The sequence below is a fragment of the Gorilla gorilla genome, chromosome 20 (genome assembly GCF_029281585.2).
Source record: "Gorilla gorilla gorilla isolate KB3781 chromosome 20, NHGRI_mGorGor1-v2.1_pri, whole genome shotgun sequence".
NCBI lineage: Eukaryota > Metazoa > Chordata > Mammalia > Primates > Hominidae > Gorilla > Gorilla gorilla.
Window position 1 is genome coordinate 24,094,211 of NC_073244.2, and position 16,555 is coordinate 24,110,765.

At 50.3% G+C, this 16,555-nt stretch overlaps 1 protein-coding gene across 5 annotated transcripts in view; it reads right to left on the reverse strand.

Annotated features, from left to right (window-relative positions):
* Nucleotides 1–16,555, reverse strand: part of UNC13A (unc-13 homolog A) — an 86,688-nt gene that overhangs the window by 49,933 nt on the left and 20,200 nt on the right. For all 5 annotated transcript variants that reach the window (XM_055372107.2, XM_055372109.2, XM_055372110.2 and 2 more), the window contains exons 6-12: nucleotides 16,366–16,439; nucleotides 14,921–14,975; nucleotides 11,672–11,707; nucleotides 6,337–6,544; nucleotides 4,163–4,675; nucleotides 3,554–3,662; nucleotides 1,391–1,437 (exon numbers count right to left, since the gene is read on the reverse strand). In XM_055372107.2, coding sequence (XP_055228082.1) covers nucleotides 1,391–1,437; nucleotides 3,554–3,662; nucleotides 4,163–4,675; nucleotides 6,337–6,544; nucleotides 11,672–11,707; nucleotides 14,921–14,975; nucleotides 16,366–16,439 — 1,042 coding nt within the window. The remainder of the gene's footprint in view (nucleotides 1–1,390; nucleotides 1,438–3,553; nucleotides 3,663–4,162; nucleotides 4,676–6,336; nucleotides 6,545–11,671; nucleotides 11,708–14,920; nucleotides 14,976–16,365; nucleotides 16,440–16,555) is intronic.

The following is a 16,555-nucleotide window of genomic DNA, read 5'->3' on the forward strand; positions in this document are numbered from 1 at the left end:
GCCCACACATAGCTAATTAAAAAAAATTTTTTTTGTAGAGATGGGGGTCTCGCTATGTCGCCCAGGCTGGTCTTGAACTCCTAGCCTCAAGTAATGCTCCTGCCTCAGCCTCCCAAATAGCTGGGATTACAAGTATGCACCACCACACCTGGCTAATTTTTGTATTTTTTAGTAGAGACGGGATTTTGCCATGTTGGCCAGGCTGGTCTTGAACTCCTGACGTCAGGCGATCCACCTGCTTCAGCCTCCCAAAGTGTTGGGATTACAGGCGTGAGCCACCACGCCTGGCCCCGAAAAGGTTTTCACTGGCCAGTGAGATAGGTGCCTGCAGCCAATGACTCCAGACAAGCCCTGCAGGGCTATTCAACCTACAAAGCTTTCTGCAGGAGCCAACTGAGGCTTAGAGACTCCTAAACCACATCCTTTCTCGGCAGCCTCCCCTTGTCTGACAGGTTTCTCCCGAGAGCACATCCTTCATAAATCACGTGCACAGGAATCCCCATTTCAGGCCCCGCATCCAAGGCTCTCTAGCTAGGGCACCTGCTCATTTATTTAGGAGTCCCAGCTGCTGTCTCCCTGCCTGTTTGCCAAGGACGTACAAGGAAGGTCACCATCGTGCTGCTATTTTAAAACCTGAGCATATTTTTAAAATATCTTGTGCATCCTCTAACCTGAAAATCCATAACATAAGAGGTTAGACATGACCACATGCTCCACTGAAGTCTAAACAACTATCTTTAATTAAAGAGCCCACAACTGTAGCAATAATCAAAGAAATTTAAAAATAGAATCAACGCAAACATTTTGCTCCAGGATTGCAAATAGTGTACATTTCCCAATAATGTCTAGTTCCTAATAGTGTCTGCTTTATCTTACATGTATTTATTTATTTGTTTGTTTATTTTTGAGACAGTGTCCCGCTCTGTCTCCCAGGCTGGAGTGCAGTGGTGCAATCTCAGCTCACTACAACCTCTGCCTCTCGGGTTCAAGTAATTATCTTGCCTCAGCATCCCAAGTAGCTGGGATTACAGGCGCCTGCCACCATGCCCAGCTAATTTTTGTATTTTTAGTAGAGACAGGGTTTCACCATGTTGGCCAGGCTGGTTTCGAACTCCTGACCTCCTCAAATGATCCTCCCGCCTCGGCCTCCCAAAGTGCTAGGATTCCAGGCATGAGCCACCGCACCCCGCCCTATCGTCAAAGATTACTGTCTCTTGTGTCTGCGTATGGTTGTGTGCCTTATGAAAGTGACGTATTTTGCCCAAGCTCAATCTGTCCCCTGTCTAAATGGAACCCCTCCTCCTCCTCTCTGGGCTGAGGCTCAGGCGCAAACCAGCCTTGGGCTTGGGGTTCAAATCTTCCTCCCACCGCTCACAGTTTCATTACTTACCCGCCTTTGAACCATAGGGATTTAGACATCTCTCCTTCTCCCCGGGCCTGCAGGACAGACAGACAGATATGGTCAGTGTGGCTGTCCCTCCCCTCCCCAGAGCAGGCTCCACACCCACTTCCGACTCCCCTCTGGGCTGGGAGTCAGATGGCCTGGGTCCTAGTCCTGGCTGAGTGATTTTAGGAAGCTCCGTGGCTATCTCTGGGCCTTAGTTTGTCCATCTGTAAGATGGGCTGGGGGAGAAAGAAGCTCTTCTCTTTCAACCACCTCAGTGGACCTCAGTCTCTTCACTGATTATTCCCTAAAACCCCTATAGTCTCACTTGTTCATCTGCTCTCTTGCCTCGGGCTCTTTCCAGGAGTTGTGACTTCAGCTCGTACCTCTTCCCACCTTCTGCAGCCAACCAGCCTCTATTTATCATTCAGGTCTCAGCATAGACGCGGGGTCCACAGCCCCTACCTTCCCTCCATCTTGTAACTAAAGGGTTAACATGGGGGGAGGGGTGGTCCTATGAGGAACACAGGCAGCACTCTTCTGTTCTGAAATATTGAGGGGGTGTTTGGTTTTTTTAAAGACAGGGTCTTGCTATATTGCCCAGACTGGTCTTGAACTCCTGGCCTCATGTGATCTTCCTGCTTCAGCCTCCTGAGTAGCTGGGACTACACACACAAGCCACCACACTCAGCTCCTGAAATAAATATATATATATATTTTGTTTGTTTGTTTGTTTGTTTGAGACAGAGTTTCCCTTTTGTTGCCCAGGCTGGAGTGCAGTGGCGCAATCTCAGCTCACTGCAACCTCCACCTCCTGGGTTCAAGCGATTCTCCTGCCTCAGCCTTCCTAGTAGCTGGGATTACAGGTGCCCACCACCACACCCAATTAATTTTTTGTATTTTTAGTAGAGGTGGGGTTTCACTATGTTGGCCAGGCTGGTCTCGAACTCCTGACCTCGTGATCCACCCGCCTCGGCCTCCCAAAGTGCTGGGATTACAGGCTTGAGCAACCACACCCGGCCATCACTTCTCCTTAAGTGTCATCTCCTCCAGGGAGTTTTCCTGATTGCCTTGGATTAGTTTTATGCTTTTCCTATGAAACCCAGAGAGCCTTCCATGTGTCTTTTTCTTGTCATATTACTAGTTCCATAGTTTGTTTTTCTTGTATATCACATAGTTCCAATAGTAGCTGCTATTTTTTCAATTTAATTTCTTGACCTAGTGGAAGTTACCCAACAGCCTTTTCACTGTGTCCTCTTCCGCCTGTCTCATTTGGAACCATATGTATGTACTGCTGAGTCAAAAAATAGATTTCTATTTTAAAACTGTTAAGAAATTTCATTTGGTAATTTTGTGGCTCTGATATTTGATGGTCTAAACCTTTGGGAGTCTGTTTAGAATCTCCTCCTGCCAATCCCACTGCAGTTTGGAGGGTAACCCTGAAGAGCAACACAGCTGTCCCCAGCCCAGGGTGAGCTGAATGAAGGAATAGATGAATGGCCTCAACCCTGCTGCCCATCCAAACAGTCACCTTGACCCCGATGCTGATTCCTTCCCTTGATTCCTACTCCCCTAGTGATCCGGCCCCAGAGCTTTCCCTAACCCTGACAATGACCTCCAATTTGGCCCTAAGCACTGACCCCTTTGCCTAACACCAATTCTAACCCTGACCTCTGATCTTTGATGGCTGAACTAACCCTTACCTTGATCCCTAACCATGACTTCAGCCCAATTTCAGCCCTAGTTTTCTCTCCTCCCTCTTGACCTAGAAACCCCAGGCTGACATTGGGAAGGAGGCTGGGCTGGGGATGTGTGGGGCCAGACTTGGTGCATGGTTTGGGAGTTAGCATAGCTAGGCTGGTGTGGACGGGCCATGGGGATATCCTGGGCTGTGTGTGTATGTGGCTAAGGAAGGGTCAGAGTGGGTGGGGCATCGGTGACATTGGGTGAGGCCAGGCTGAATGAGGGTGGGGCCAGGGAAGGGCTCGAGTGACTGGGGCATGGGCACAGTGTGGGCACTGCACTGGGCATGCCCAGGCTAGGCTTGGGTACGGGTGGGGTGTTGGGCGTGGCCAATATAGGTGTGGGTGTGGCCAAACCATGTGTGGGCGTGCCATTGGGCGTGGCCTGGCTAAGTGTGGCAGGGGCATGGCTGGGCGTGTCACTCACCTCCTGCAGCTGCATCCGCACCTTGTTGAAGGCACGCAGCCAGTTGGCCTTGGCCCTGGACATGGAGTCCTGCCCCTCCTGGCCTTCCTCATCCTCTCTCGGCCTGAAACTGAGGCAGGGAAGGCTATGAGGCTCTGGGCTGGCTCTCTGTGACCCCTGAACTTCCCTTGACCCTCCAGCTGTGCAAGTGATGCATAGCTCCCCATGGTATCTCTGACCCCTCAGAGACATTAGGACCCACGTGTGTCCCCTGGCCCACCTCGGTGCCCCTCACCCCTTCCCACACACCCAATGCTTCTCTGACACTTCACTGTTCTCCAGCTTCCTTTTCACCAGCCCAGCCCCTCTGGCCCCCCATTTGCCCAGGATCTTGACCTCTCCGACCCCAGCAACCACTAAGATCACAAACTCTAAGTCTCCTTCATGGCCCCCTGAACCCTCTTTGACCTCCCTACTCTGCCCTGTCACCTCTGATCCCTTTAAGAAACCCAAGAGCCTGTGACAACTTCAGCCCCAGCAACTTCCCAGGTCCACGCTGACCCCATCATAGCCCTGCTGACCCTGTGACCTTGTGGCAGCCCCTCTGGCCCCTTGGCCCCGTCCTGTTACCTCTCCTCGTCCTTGGGTGGCTCAGCCTCAGGGATCTGCTCAGCTGCAGGCACCTCGTCGGGCGTGGCTGGCTTGGGGGCCACCTTGGCCATGTCAGGGGCCTCGGTGGGTGCCACTGGGGCCTTGTCCTCCTTCCCTGGGGCAGCTGGCGGGAGGCTGATGCGTTTGAAGTCTTTGGGCTCAGCCACAGCTACGTCTTCACGCTGGGCATAGCTGCCCAAATCGTCAGGCACCTCCTCCTCCTCCTCCAGCTCCTCCTCATCTTCAGGCAGCTCCTCCTCCTCCAGGAAGTCCTCCAGGTCCTCCTCCAGCTCCTCCTCGTCCTGGTCCCAGCGAGGCGAGTCTTTGTGGTAGCTGACCGAGCTGTGGCAGGAGTGGTAGGAGTCCCGGTCCCGCTCATCCTCCATGTCGGAGCCCTGCAGGCTGTGCTCGTCAGGGTCGAAGTCCTCACTCAGCTGAGAGCTTCCCTGGCTCAGCTCCCCGGAAGAGGCATAGCGGCTGCTACCCGTGGGGCTGTGGGGATGGAACAGGGTTCAGGGACTGGGGTACCGAGTCACTGCCCACCTGAGCCCCAGTCACACAGGCATTGTCTCATCACCGACTGAGCACCTACTATGTGCCAGGTCCTGCTCTAGGGGCTGGAAAACACAGCCATGATCAGAAAAGACAAAAATCCCCGCTTTTGGCCAGGTGCGGTGGCTCACGCCTGTAATCCCAGCACTTTGGGAGGCTGAGGTGGGCAGATCACCTGAGGTCAGGAGTTCAAGACCAGCCTGGCCAACATGGTGAAACCCTGTCTCTACCAAAAATACAAAAATTAGCTGGGCGTGGTGGCGTATGCATGTAATCCCAGCTACTCGGGAGGCTGAGGTAGAAGAATCACTTGAACCCGGGAGGTGGAGGTTGCAGTGAGCTGGGATCATGCCATTGCACTCCAGCCTGGGCAACAAGAGCGAAATTCCGTCTCAAAAAAAAAAAAAAAAAAAAAAAAATTCCCGCTTTTGTGGCATTTGCGGTCTGTGGGGGACAGGCAATTGACTGTGCTGGGAACTCAGGGTCAGCGCCATCACCACAGCCCCGCAGCAGGTCTCCTGGCCTCCACCTCGAAAAAGTATGGGAAATGCATCCACTTCCTCGTACCCTGGGCCCCAACCCAGGCCAGCCTCTGCTGTCTCTACCAGATGCTGTCTCCACAGTTCCTGCTTCCCTTGGAAGCCACAGGGAATTGTAAATCCAATCACCTCCCTCCCCTGCTCTAAATCCTACCATGGCTCCCTAGTGCCTTGGAATAAAATCTGTGCTAGCCCTGTGTGGCCCATACGCTCCAAACTCCCCCTGCATACCTCCCTCCACTTCTCCCCGCCTCCTCCATTCCGGCCACACTGGCCACCTCGTTGTCTCTCCAACACCATAAACCTGTGCACTTGCCGTGGTCTCTTCGTTGTCTGCTTTATCTAGCAAACTCCTACCCACCCTCTGGTACCCACTGAAACATCACTTACTTGTGCAAATGCCCCCCACTGTCTGGCCAGGTCAGGCCCTCTGTTATATGCTGCTTATGTGAACCCAGGATCGTGCTCAATGTCAACAGCAATATCTGTCTCTGTCTAAATACAGGCAGGGGGACATAGGGGCCACCACTCAGCCCTCTTCTAACCATTCACTTAGTCATTCAACGAACCTTATCATTTCCCGATTAGATACCTCCTCCAATCTTAGCGCCTGAGACCCTCTTCCCTGGCCAGCCTCGGGGATGCTATAGGAATAAAAAGGGGTTCAAGACTAGCCCGGGCAATGGAGCAAGACCCCCATCTCCACAAAAAATAAAAATAAATTAGCTTGGTGTGGCGGCCTGTGCCTGTAGTCCCAGCTACTGGGGAGGCTGAGGCAGGAGAATCGCTTGAGTCTGGGTGGTGGAGGTTGCAGTGAGCCGAAATGGTGCCACTGCACTCCAGCCTGGGTGACAGAGCAAGACTCTGTCTAAAAAAAAGAAAAGAAAAAAAAACAAAGAAAAAAATGGCTAATTCCCACAAGAAAATGTGAATTCTGCCCTCCTGGATGGGTGAATTCTGCCCTTCTGGAACTCCACCTCCAGCTCTGTCCAGCCCCCTACCCCTCTCCACTCCAGGAGACACAGCAGGACCCACATGCATGCTGCACTCCGCAGCACCTACCTGAGGGCTTGTGGCTCAGAGAACTCCTCGTAACTGTGCATGGAGTCACTGTAGGACTCCCGGGAGCCCAGGGGTGGTGGGCGAACAGAATATTGGTGGACTGAGGCGTTGGGTTGTGACGTAGTATAATAGGGCGGCGGGATGCTGTTGCTCGTTTCACTGCGGTAGTCACTGTCACGATCATCCACTGCACTGTCGGGGTCATCGTCTGGAAGAGAGAGGCGGTATGGGAAGAGGGTGAGGGAGAGAGTGCACATGATGGGAGCCAATACAATTTCCCAGACTTATGGTGCTGCTACCGAAGAAGAGAATTTTTTACTAGTATGGATAAAGAACTGTGGGTCATGTTAATAGAGATATAGGCTTCAGAACAAGGGAGGTGAAAACCCTGTTTTGCTTTATGTGGGTCAAATTGGACCTAAAGTCTAGGGGCTGGGGTAGGACCTACAATGTGAAGAAAACAGGGACAGAGTAGAGGGCATCCTTCAGCTCAAATGTGAAGAACAACTTTGCTGAAGGTCAGGATCTCTGAAAATAAGATGGGATTTTTTTCCACTGAGCAGTTAGTTTCCCATAACAGGAGTCACACAGACAGTCAGGGGGAAGTTGGAAGGAGATCAGGAGTTCAAAGTGGACGGAACGCTCTTTAACCCTTAGAGATTTCCTGATATCTGAGGGTGACGACCCCAGACCTGAACTTAACAAATATGCAAGAACCAAGAAGATGCTGAGACATGGTTCTGTCTTTTTCAAAAAGGATTAGATTCTTAGCTTGGCAAAGCCACCACACACTCGGAATCTATTGCTAAAATGGAATGTGGTAGAGTTGCCAAACTTCATGTTTAACAAGAACTAAAAGATATTTTGGTTTAGTTTGGTTTCCTTAGAAAAAAGAACAGTTTGTTTTCTAAATCCTAAAAAAAAAAATTCCAATTCTAAAAGCAACATGTCTGGGTGGTGGCATAATTGGGGATTGTACATTTTCTTCTTTATTCTTTTCTGTACCTTCTGAAAAAAAAGATTTCAATAACGCAATCTTTTTAATTTTTTAACTAAAAAGAATGATAAAGTTATCTTTATTTTAAAAGTAAAGCAAAGGCTGGGCACAGTGGCTCACACCTGTAATCCCAGCACTTTGGGAGGCCGAGGCGGGCAGATTACTTGAGGCCAGGAGTTCAAGACCAGCCTGGGCAACATACCAAGACCCTGTCTCTACTAAAAATACAAAAATTAGCCAGGTGTGGTGGCATGTGCCTGTAATCCCAGCTCCTTGGGAGGCTGAGGCAGGAGAATCTCTTGAACCCAGGAGGTGGAGATTGCTGTGAGCCAAGATCACACCTCTGCACTCCAGGGGCTGGGTGACACAAGACCCTGTCTCCAAAAAATAAAATAAAATAAAAGTAAAGTAAAACCTACTCCATGGGCCAGGCAAAGTGGCTCATGCCTGTAATCCCAGCACTTTGGGAGGCCAAGGCAGGAGGATCACTTGAGCCCAGGAGTTCAAGATCAGCCTGGGCAACATAGTAAGGCCCCATCTCTTTAAAAAATTTAAAAATTAGCTGGGCGTGGTGGTGGGCGCCTGTACTCCCAGCTATTTGGGAGGGTATGGCAGGAGCATTGCTGGAGCCCAGGAGGTCAAGGTAGCAGTGAGCTATGATTACGCCTCTGCACTGCAGTCTGGGTGTCAGAATGAGACCCTGTATCCAGAAAAAAAGAAAAAGTAGTCCATGAAGAAAACATGAGAAGTACGGGTAAGGGGAAGAGGATGTAAAAAAATGAAAAAACCCCCAGACCCCAAAATCTCAGAGCAATGAGTGAAACCTTCAGACTTTTGCTGTATTCATCCATTCATTCAGACAGGGTCTCTCTCACTTGGGCTGGAGTGCAGTGGCGCGATCAAAACTCACTGAAACCTCGACCTCCTGGGCTCAAGAGATCCTCGCATCTCAGCCTCCACGGTAGCTGGGACCACAGGCACACACCACCACGCCCAGCTAATTTTATTTATTTATTATTTTGTAGAGATGGGATCTCCCTATATTGCCCAGGCTGATCTTGAACTCCTGGGCTCAAGCGATCCTCCCGCCTCAGCTTCCCAAAGTGCTGGGATTAGCCGTGAGCCACCTCGGCCGGCCAGCATTCTTTCTACCCAATTGTCCTTGACCGGGCTGAGATGTTTCCAGCCAAATTGCATGAGGCTGTGCACATGTTTACCCAGTTTTTTTTTTTTCCTGACAAATTATCTGCTTATGAAGGGTAAATTACTTTGAGTTGGATTCTTTTTGCTTTTGCCCAGGCTCTGCTTTCTACTAAGTAGCTCTTGACTAAATTGCCTGCTTCTGGCTATTTTCAACCACTTTTGTTTTAACCGAACTGTCTGTTTTCGGCTCAATTGTCTTTCCTTTTTGACCCAATTATCTATCAGCTTTAGCTGCATTGGTGTTTTGTTTTGTTTGTTTTTTGGTTTTTGGGTTGTTTTTTTTTTTTTGAGACAGAGTCTTGCTCTGTCACCCAGGCTGGAGTGCAATGGTACGATCTCGGCTCACTGCAGCCTCCACCTCCCAGGTTCAAATGATTCTCCTGCCTCAGCCTCCCGAGTAGCTGGGATTAAAGGCATGCACCACCATGCCTGGATAATTTTTGTATTTTTAGTAGAGATGGGGTTTCGTCACGTTGGCCAGGCTGGTCTCGAACTCCTGACCTCAAGTGATCTGCCTACCTCGGCCTCCCAAAGTGCTGGGATTATGGTGTGAGCTGCCATGCCTGGTCTATCTTTGCTTGTGACCGTACTGTTCGTTTGTGGCAAGTTGGTTGTTATCGAGCTTGCCCTGTCTGCCAAGCATTCATTTTGGCAAAATTGATTTTATTTATTTATTTTAATCTATTTATTTTTTAGAGACAGGGTCTCACACTGTTGCCTAGGCTGAAGTCTAGTAGCACAATCATGGCTCACTGCAGTCCCAACCTCCTAGGCTCAAGCAATCCTCCCGCCTCAGCCTCCCAAAGTGTTGGAATTACAGGTGTGAGCCAGTGTGGCTGGCCTAAGTTGATTTTTAACCAACTTGTTTTTGATAAATTGTGGTGGACCAAAGTGTTTGTCAACAGTTTCACTGGTCCTGGAGTTAGGTTTGTCCACCAGGATATGAGGAAGGAGTGAAGGACTCCCCAGTTGAAGGAGAGAGAAGGAGGCAGATTTATCCTCAAAATAGAGGACTGGCCAGGCATGGTAGCTCACACCTATAATCCCAGCACTTTGGGAGGCCAAGGCGGGAGGATTGCTTGAGGTCAGGAGTTCAAGACCAGCCTGGCCAACATGGTGAAACCCCATCTCTACTAAAAATACAAAAATTAACCAGGCATAGTGGCGTGCACCTGTAATCCCAACTACTTGGGAGGCTGAGGCAAGAGAATCGCTTGAACCCGGGAGGTGGAGGTTGCAGTGAGCAGTGATCGCACCACTGTACTCCAGTCTGGGTGACAGAGCAAGACTCCATCTCAAAAAAAAAAAAGAAAAAAGAAAGAAGGAAAGAAAGAAAAGAGGACTGGATTTCTCTAGAAGAGGCGGGGTATGGGAGAAAGGGAGCAACTCTTTAGGGCATGGATCTGGTCTGTGGCCTGTTAGGAGCTGGGGGGCACAGCAGGAGGTGGGCAGCGGTTGGGTGAGTGAGTGAAGTTTCATCTGTATTTACAGTTGCTCCCCATTACTCACATTACCGCCTGAGTTCCACCTCCTGTCAGATCAGCGGCGGCATTAGATTCTCATAGAAGGCCGGGCGCAGTGGCTCAAACTTGTAATCCCAGCCCTTTGGGAGGCCAAGGCAGGTGGATCACCTGAAGTCAGGAGTTCACAACCAGCCTGGCCAACATGGTGAAACCCCGTCTCTACTAAAAATACAAAAAATTAGCTGGGCATGGTGGCACGCACCTGTAATCCCAGCTACTTGGGGGAGGCTGAGGTACGAGAATCACTTGAACCCGGAGGCAGAGGTTGCAGTGAGGCGAGATTGCGCCACTGCACTCCATCCAGCCTGGGCAACAGAGCAAGACTCTGTTTCAAAAAAAAAAGATTCTCACGGGAGCGTGAACCCTACTGTGAACTGTGCATATGCGGGATCTAGGTTGTGCGCTCCTTATGAGAATCTAATGCCTGATGATCTGTCACTGTCCCCCATCACCCTAAGATGGGACTGTCTAGTTGCAGGAAAACAAGTTCAGGGCTCCCACTGCTTCTATATGATGATGAGTTGTATCATTATTTCATTACATACTATAATGTAATAATAATAAAAATAAAGTGCACAACAAATGCAGTGAACTTGAATCATCCAGAAACCATCCCCCAACCCCAGTCCATAAAAAAATTGTCTTCCATGAAACTGGTCCCTCGTGTCAAAAAGGTTGGGAACCGCTGTTAGGTAGAAAAACGGACATTTAATTAGGGCCAGGTGCCGTGGCTCATGCCTGTAATCCCAGCACTTTGGGAGGCCAAGGCAGGTGGATCACGAGGTCAGGAGATCGAGACCCTCCTGGCTAACATGGTGAAACCCCGTCTCTACTAAAAATACAAAAAATTAGCCGGGCATGTTGGCGGACGCCTTTAGTCCCAGCTACTCGGGAGGCTGAGGCAGGAGAATGGCGTGAACCCTGGAGGCAGAGCTTGCAGTGAGCTGAGATCGTGCCACTGCCCTCCAGCCTGGGCGATAGAGTGAGACTGCATCTCAAAAAAAAAAAAAAAAAAAAGGAAAAGGAAAATGGACATTTAATTTAGGGAGGGGGTGGCTTGCCTTATTCCCTGGGAGAGCAAATGAAGGTGGAAGGTGAGGTGTGAGTGTGGGTGGACCTGGGGGGTGCTGAGGTCCCTGTATGCATCTCCCTGAGGTCCCTGGCCCACCGTTCTGTTAGAGACCCCGCCCACCCACTACCCTCTGAGTGACACTGGACGCATTTCCAAGTGGAGAAGGAAGATAGGAAGACCAAAAGGCAGGGGCTACAGGAGAGGAGGTGAGGTTATACGGCGGAGTGCGGTGCGGGGGTCACAGTGCCCAGCTGGAGACAAGCAGGTTGTTGGTCTAGATGTCCACTCCTCCAGGCTAAACCCCCCCACCCCACCCCAATGACGGTGCCCACTCCCCAGCAGATGGCAGGCCTCCCAAGACAGGCACTAATGAACAGGGTACAGGAAAGCTTGAAAGGGGTCTTGCCGAGCCCTCTGGCCCCCACGTGCTCGTCACAGGCTCCTTGCTTCCCTGTGTGGTAGTGGGGAGGGGCCTTGGGATCACCAAGGTGCCCACCTTCCCATGTAACTCCCAGAACATCAATCAGGCTGAGTACTTACTGTGCTGCTCACCCCAGCCAAAATAATTCCAGTTGCCTACAAAGAGAAGGGGCAGAAATAATAAAAGGGAGCAGACAGAGGGGTGGGTGTAGGAAGGGGGCTCCCCTGCTGTCCTCACTCTCCCCAACTGCTCCCCCCACCCCAAGAGTCCCTCTTGTCCTGAGTACCTTCCCTGAGTATCACTTTCATTGTTGACACTTGCTGTGTCTCTGCTCTCCACCTTGGGAGGAAGGTGGGATATCCCTGTTTGTTTATTTTTTTCTTTTCTTTAATTTTTTTTTTGAAACACGGTCTCACTCTGTCATCCAGCCTGGAGTAGAGTGGTGCAATCACGGCTTACTGCAGCCTCCAATTTCCAAGCTCAAGTGATCCTCCCACCTCAGCCTCCCGAGTAACTGAGATTACAGGCACACACCACCATGTTCAGCTAATGTTTTGGTTCTTGGTGGTTTTTCTTTTTGTTTTTTTGTGTGGAGATGGATCTTGCTATGTTGGTCAGGCTGGTTTCAAACACGTGGTCTCAAGTGAGGCCGAGTAGCTGGGATTTACAGGCATGAGCCACTGTGCCTGGCTCAGTTTTCAATGAGAGGAAAGGCTCAGTCAGGAAGTAACAAAGTGGGTATTTGGGCCCAGGGTTTTCTGACTATGATGTCTAGGGTTAGCAGTCTCCCAGTCTCCACCCTTTTCCTCTCCCAGCTCTTGGATAAGGAAACCACACTAAATTGGAAACCCTAAGGTTTGAAACACCCCTATTGGGTGGATTTTATCATTCTACTCATTTTACGGGTGAAACTATGGGGCTCAGAGAGATGGAGTGAGCAGCCCAAAGTCACAGAGCCTCTGCGCATCAGGGCCAGGGCGAGAACCACCTTTGCCTATCACATGCAGTACCTGGCACTTCAGAAAAATGTCCTGGACCAGAATCCTGGCTCCTCTGACCATTGGCTGCTTTCTCTGGGAAACAGGGTGACAAAATACTCCAAGGGAGGACTTGTGGGTAAATACTGAGTGGTGGTCTCCACTTCCCAAAATGAACCTGCCCCTGGCTCTAGTCCATCTGCCCAGGGGCTCTCTGCCATTGCCTTCCTGCCTCCACTCTGCCTGGTCCCGCTCCCATTGCAACCTCTCAATGACCCCATTCACCAAGCAGGGGTTTGTAATTCCTTCCAGGCAGTGATGACCCCTCCCTGGCCAGGGAAGCCAAGGAACTTTCTCAATATCACTCCCCAAGTTAGTGTGGAAACAGGGTACCCCAGCTGGAGTATCCCAAGCCCTCCTCAACCCCGGCTCCATTACCACCCTCCTGGACACATGGTGAGGGAGACACAGATACAGGGAAAGCTGTGAGAGGGGAGAAAAGGAAGATGGAAAAGCAAATGGAAAAGGTGCCAGGCACGGTGGCTCACACCTGTAATCCCAGCACTTTGGGAAGCTGAGGTGGGCAGATCACATGAGGTAAAAAATTTGAGACCAGCCTGGCCAACGTGGCAAAACCCCATCTCTACTAAAAATACAAAAATTAGCTGGGCGTGGTGGCATATGCCTGTAATCCCCACTGCTCAAGAGGCTGAGGCACAAGAATCGCTCAAATCCGGGAGGCAGAGGCTGCAGTGAGCCAAGATAGTACTATTGCAGTCCAGTCTGGGTGACAGAACGAGACTCTATCTCCAAAAAAAAAAAAAAAAAAAAAAAGAGAGAAGAAGAAAAGAAAGTAAATGGGAAAGGAGAAGGAGGCTAAAGAGTGCAGTGGGGTTTTGGTGTCAGCAGGTGGGAGCTCTGCCCTGAGGCTATATTTGCTACTTCCCCTCCACCACAGAGCAATGGGAAGTCATTTTAAGGAGGGAGACAGCTCCTCCATCCATGAAAAGACCTGGTCTGGATGCATCTGAGTGTCCACAGGGCCCAGGAAGATAAAAAATCTTGACAACTGCAGTCTTGATGGAAATAGGGAGAGGAAAGTGATCATCATCATCATTAACAGACAAGGTGCAGTGGAAAGGGAAGCAAAGTTGGAGTCCCTCAGACCTGGGTTCAAATCCTGGCTCTGCCAGTTGCCAGGTGTGTGGCCTTGGGTAAATCACATCTCCTCTTGGGCCTCAGTTTCTCCATCTAAGAAAACGGGTTAGTGAAACAGCCTTCGTCTGTTGTACGTGCGCCCGTTGTACATGTGCTGGCAGGATCTTCTGCCTGTGTCTGTCTGCACCATCTGACGTGGGCTGCTCGGGGTTTGTGCTGGCCCCGTGAATAGTTTGTGGAATGAGTTATACGCCCTCATCCAGGATCTGATGAATGGAAGTGAAGCATCTACGAAGTGTTTTTCATGTCTCTAGATGTCCCGGATCCTTCCAACAGCCCTCAGAGTGAGGGGGCTGTCAGATGCGCTATTTCAAAGAGAGGGCCCCTAAATATCGAAGAGGGACACTGGCCTGCCCATGACCACATAGCAAGGTGGGAATCAAGCCCAAGTCTCAGAACTCTCCTTTCTTCCTTCCTTTCTTCCTTCGTGTCTTTCATCAAGCCCAAGTCTCAGAACTCTTCTCTTTCCTTTCCTTCCTTCCCTTCCTTTCTTTCCTCTTTCTTTCTTTCTTTCCTTTCCTCTCCTCTCCTCTCCTTCCTTCCTTCCTTCCTTTCTTTCTTTCTTTCCTTTCCTCTCCTTCCTTCCTTTCTTTCTTTCTTTCTTTCTTTCTTTCTTTCTTTCCTCTCCTCTCCTTCCTTCCTTTCTTTCTTTTTCTTTCTTTCTTTCTTTCCTCTCCTCTCCTCTCCTTCCTTCCTTCCTTTCTTTCTCTCTCTCTCTTTCTTTCTTTCTCTTTCTTTCCTTCCTTCTTTTTTTGAGTCAGAGTCTCGCTCTGTCACCCAGGCTGGAGTACAGTGGCATGATCTTGGCCCACTGCAGACTCTGCCTTCTGGGTTCAAGCAATTCTCCTGCCTCAGCCTCCTGAGTAGCTGGGATTACAGGCACCCACCACCATGCCTGTTCAATTTTTTTGTATTTGTAGTAGAGATGGGGTTTTGCTCTGTTGGCCAGGCTGGTCTCGAACTCCTGACCTCGGCTTCCCAAAGTGCTGGGATTACAGGGGTGAGCCGCCATGCCCAGCCTCAGAACACTGATTTCTAATACACTGTAAGTGGACACTGCACTCTCAGGACTTGTATCTCCGGACTGGAGGAGCCTTTAGACAGGACAGTCATGGGGTAGGGGAGGGATGAGGATTTCAGCTGATGCCCAAGGAAGAATCAAGAGGTACTTACAGCACTGGTTGCTGGGGACAGGCAGAGGCTTGTCTTGCTCATCTTGGAATGAATACTGAAGGGGTGGAGGAAGGAGAAAGGGCTTCTCTCAGAGGGGCCAAAGGCCAGGGGACCAGGATAGTCCTCTGTTCTGTCCCATCCCGACTTCCCTCTACCTCCCAAATTCTCTCCCTCTCTATGAGAAGGATACAGGGAGTAAGAGAGAAAAGGAGAGAAAGACACACACACACACACGAGAGAGAGAGAGAGAGAAAGACAGAGACAGTGACAGAAAAAGTAAGAAACAGAGATAGAAAAAAGACTAGGGGCCAGGTACAGTGACTCATACCTGTAATCCCAGCACTTTGGGAGGCCGAGGCGGGCAGATCACGAGGTCAAGAGATCGAGACCATCCTAGCTAAACGGTGAAACCCCGTCTCTACTAAAAATACAAAAATTAGCCAGGTATGGTGGCGCATGCCTGTAGTCCCAGCTACCCGGGAGGCCGAGGCAGGAGAATCACTTGAACCCGGGAGGTGGAGGTTGCAGTGAGCCAAGATCTTGCCACTGCACTCCAGCCTGGTGACACAGCGAGACTCCGTCTCAAAAAAGAAAAAAAAAAAAAAAAAGATGGGAACAGTAGACATTGGGGACTCCAGAAGGGAGGAAGGAGGGAGCAGGACAAGGGTGAAAAAACTACCCATTAGGTACTGTGCTTACAATTTGAGTAATGCCATGGAATTCCAGACCTTAGCATCATGCAATATATTCATGTAACAAACCTGCACATGTATCCGCCAAATGAAAAATAAAATTTTTTATTTTATTATTATTATCAATATTATTATTTTGAGACAGAGCCTTGCTCTGTTGCCCAGGCTGGAGTGCAGCAGCGTGATGTCGGCTCACTGCAACCTCTGCCTCCCAGATTCAAGTGATTCTCCCACCTCAGCCTCCCAAGGAGCTGGAATGACAGGTGCCCGCCACCATGCCTAGCTAATTTTTTGTATTTTTAGTAGAGATGGGGTTTCACCATGTTGGCCAGGCTGGTCTCGAACTCCTGGCCTCAAATAATCTGCCCGCCACAGCCTCCCAAATTGCTGGGATTACAGGTGTGAGCCACTAAGGCTGGCTAATTTTTTTTTTTTTTAGTAGAGACAGGGTTTCACTGTGTTGACCAGGCTGGTCTTGAACTCCTGACCTCAGGTGATCTGCCCACCTTCGCCTCTCAAAGTGCTGGGATTCCAGGTGTGAGCTGCTGCGCCTGGCCTCTGTGTGTTTCTTGACCCCATCATTGTCCAGAGACTGGACCACATGGGTCATGGATGCAGTCAGGTTACAAAGAGTTAGAAACAGAGATGCAGGGAAAGACAAGCTCAGAGAGAAACAGCATATGTAAGTGAAAATCATGGGGAGACAGAGACAGAAACAAGGAAGAAACAGGCCCCTCCCACCCCCACACTCACTTCATCCTGGTCCCGCATAGCATTGAGCTGCTCCAGCTTCTTGGCCCAGTAGCGAGCCTCCTCTTCAGGAATGTCTGCAAGCAGAGCCCTGTCTGTGAGCCTGGAAGACCCTCCCTGCCCCTCAGCCTCCATCCTCCAGGCCTACTGAGCTCCAGCCGGGCCCTGGCTTCTGGGGTCTTTGGCAAAGCCT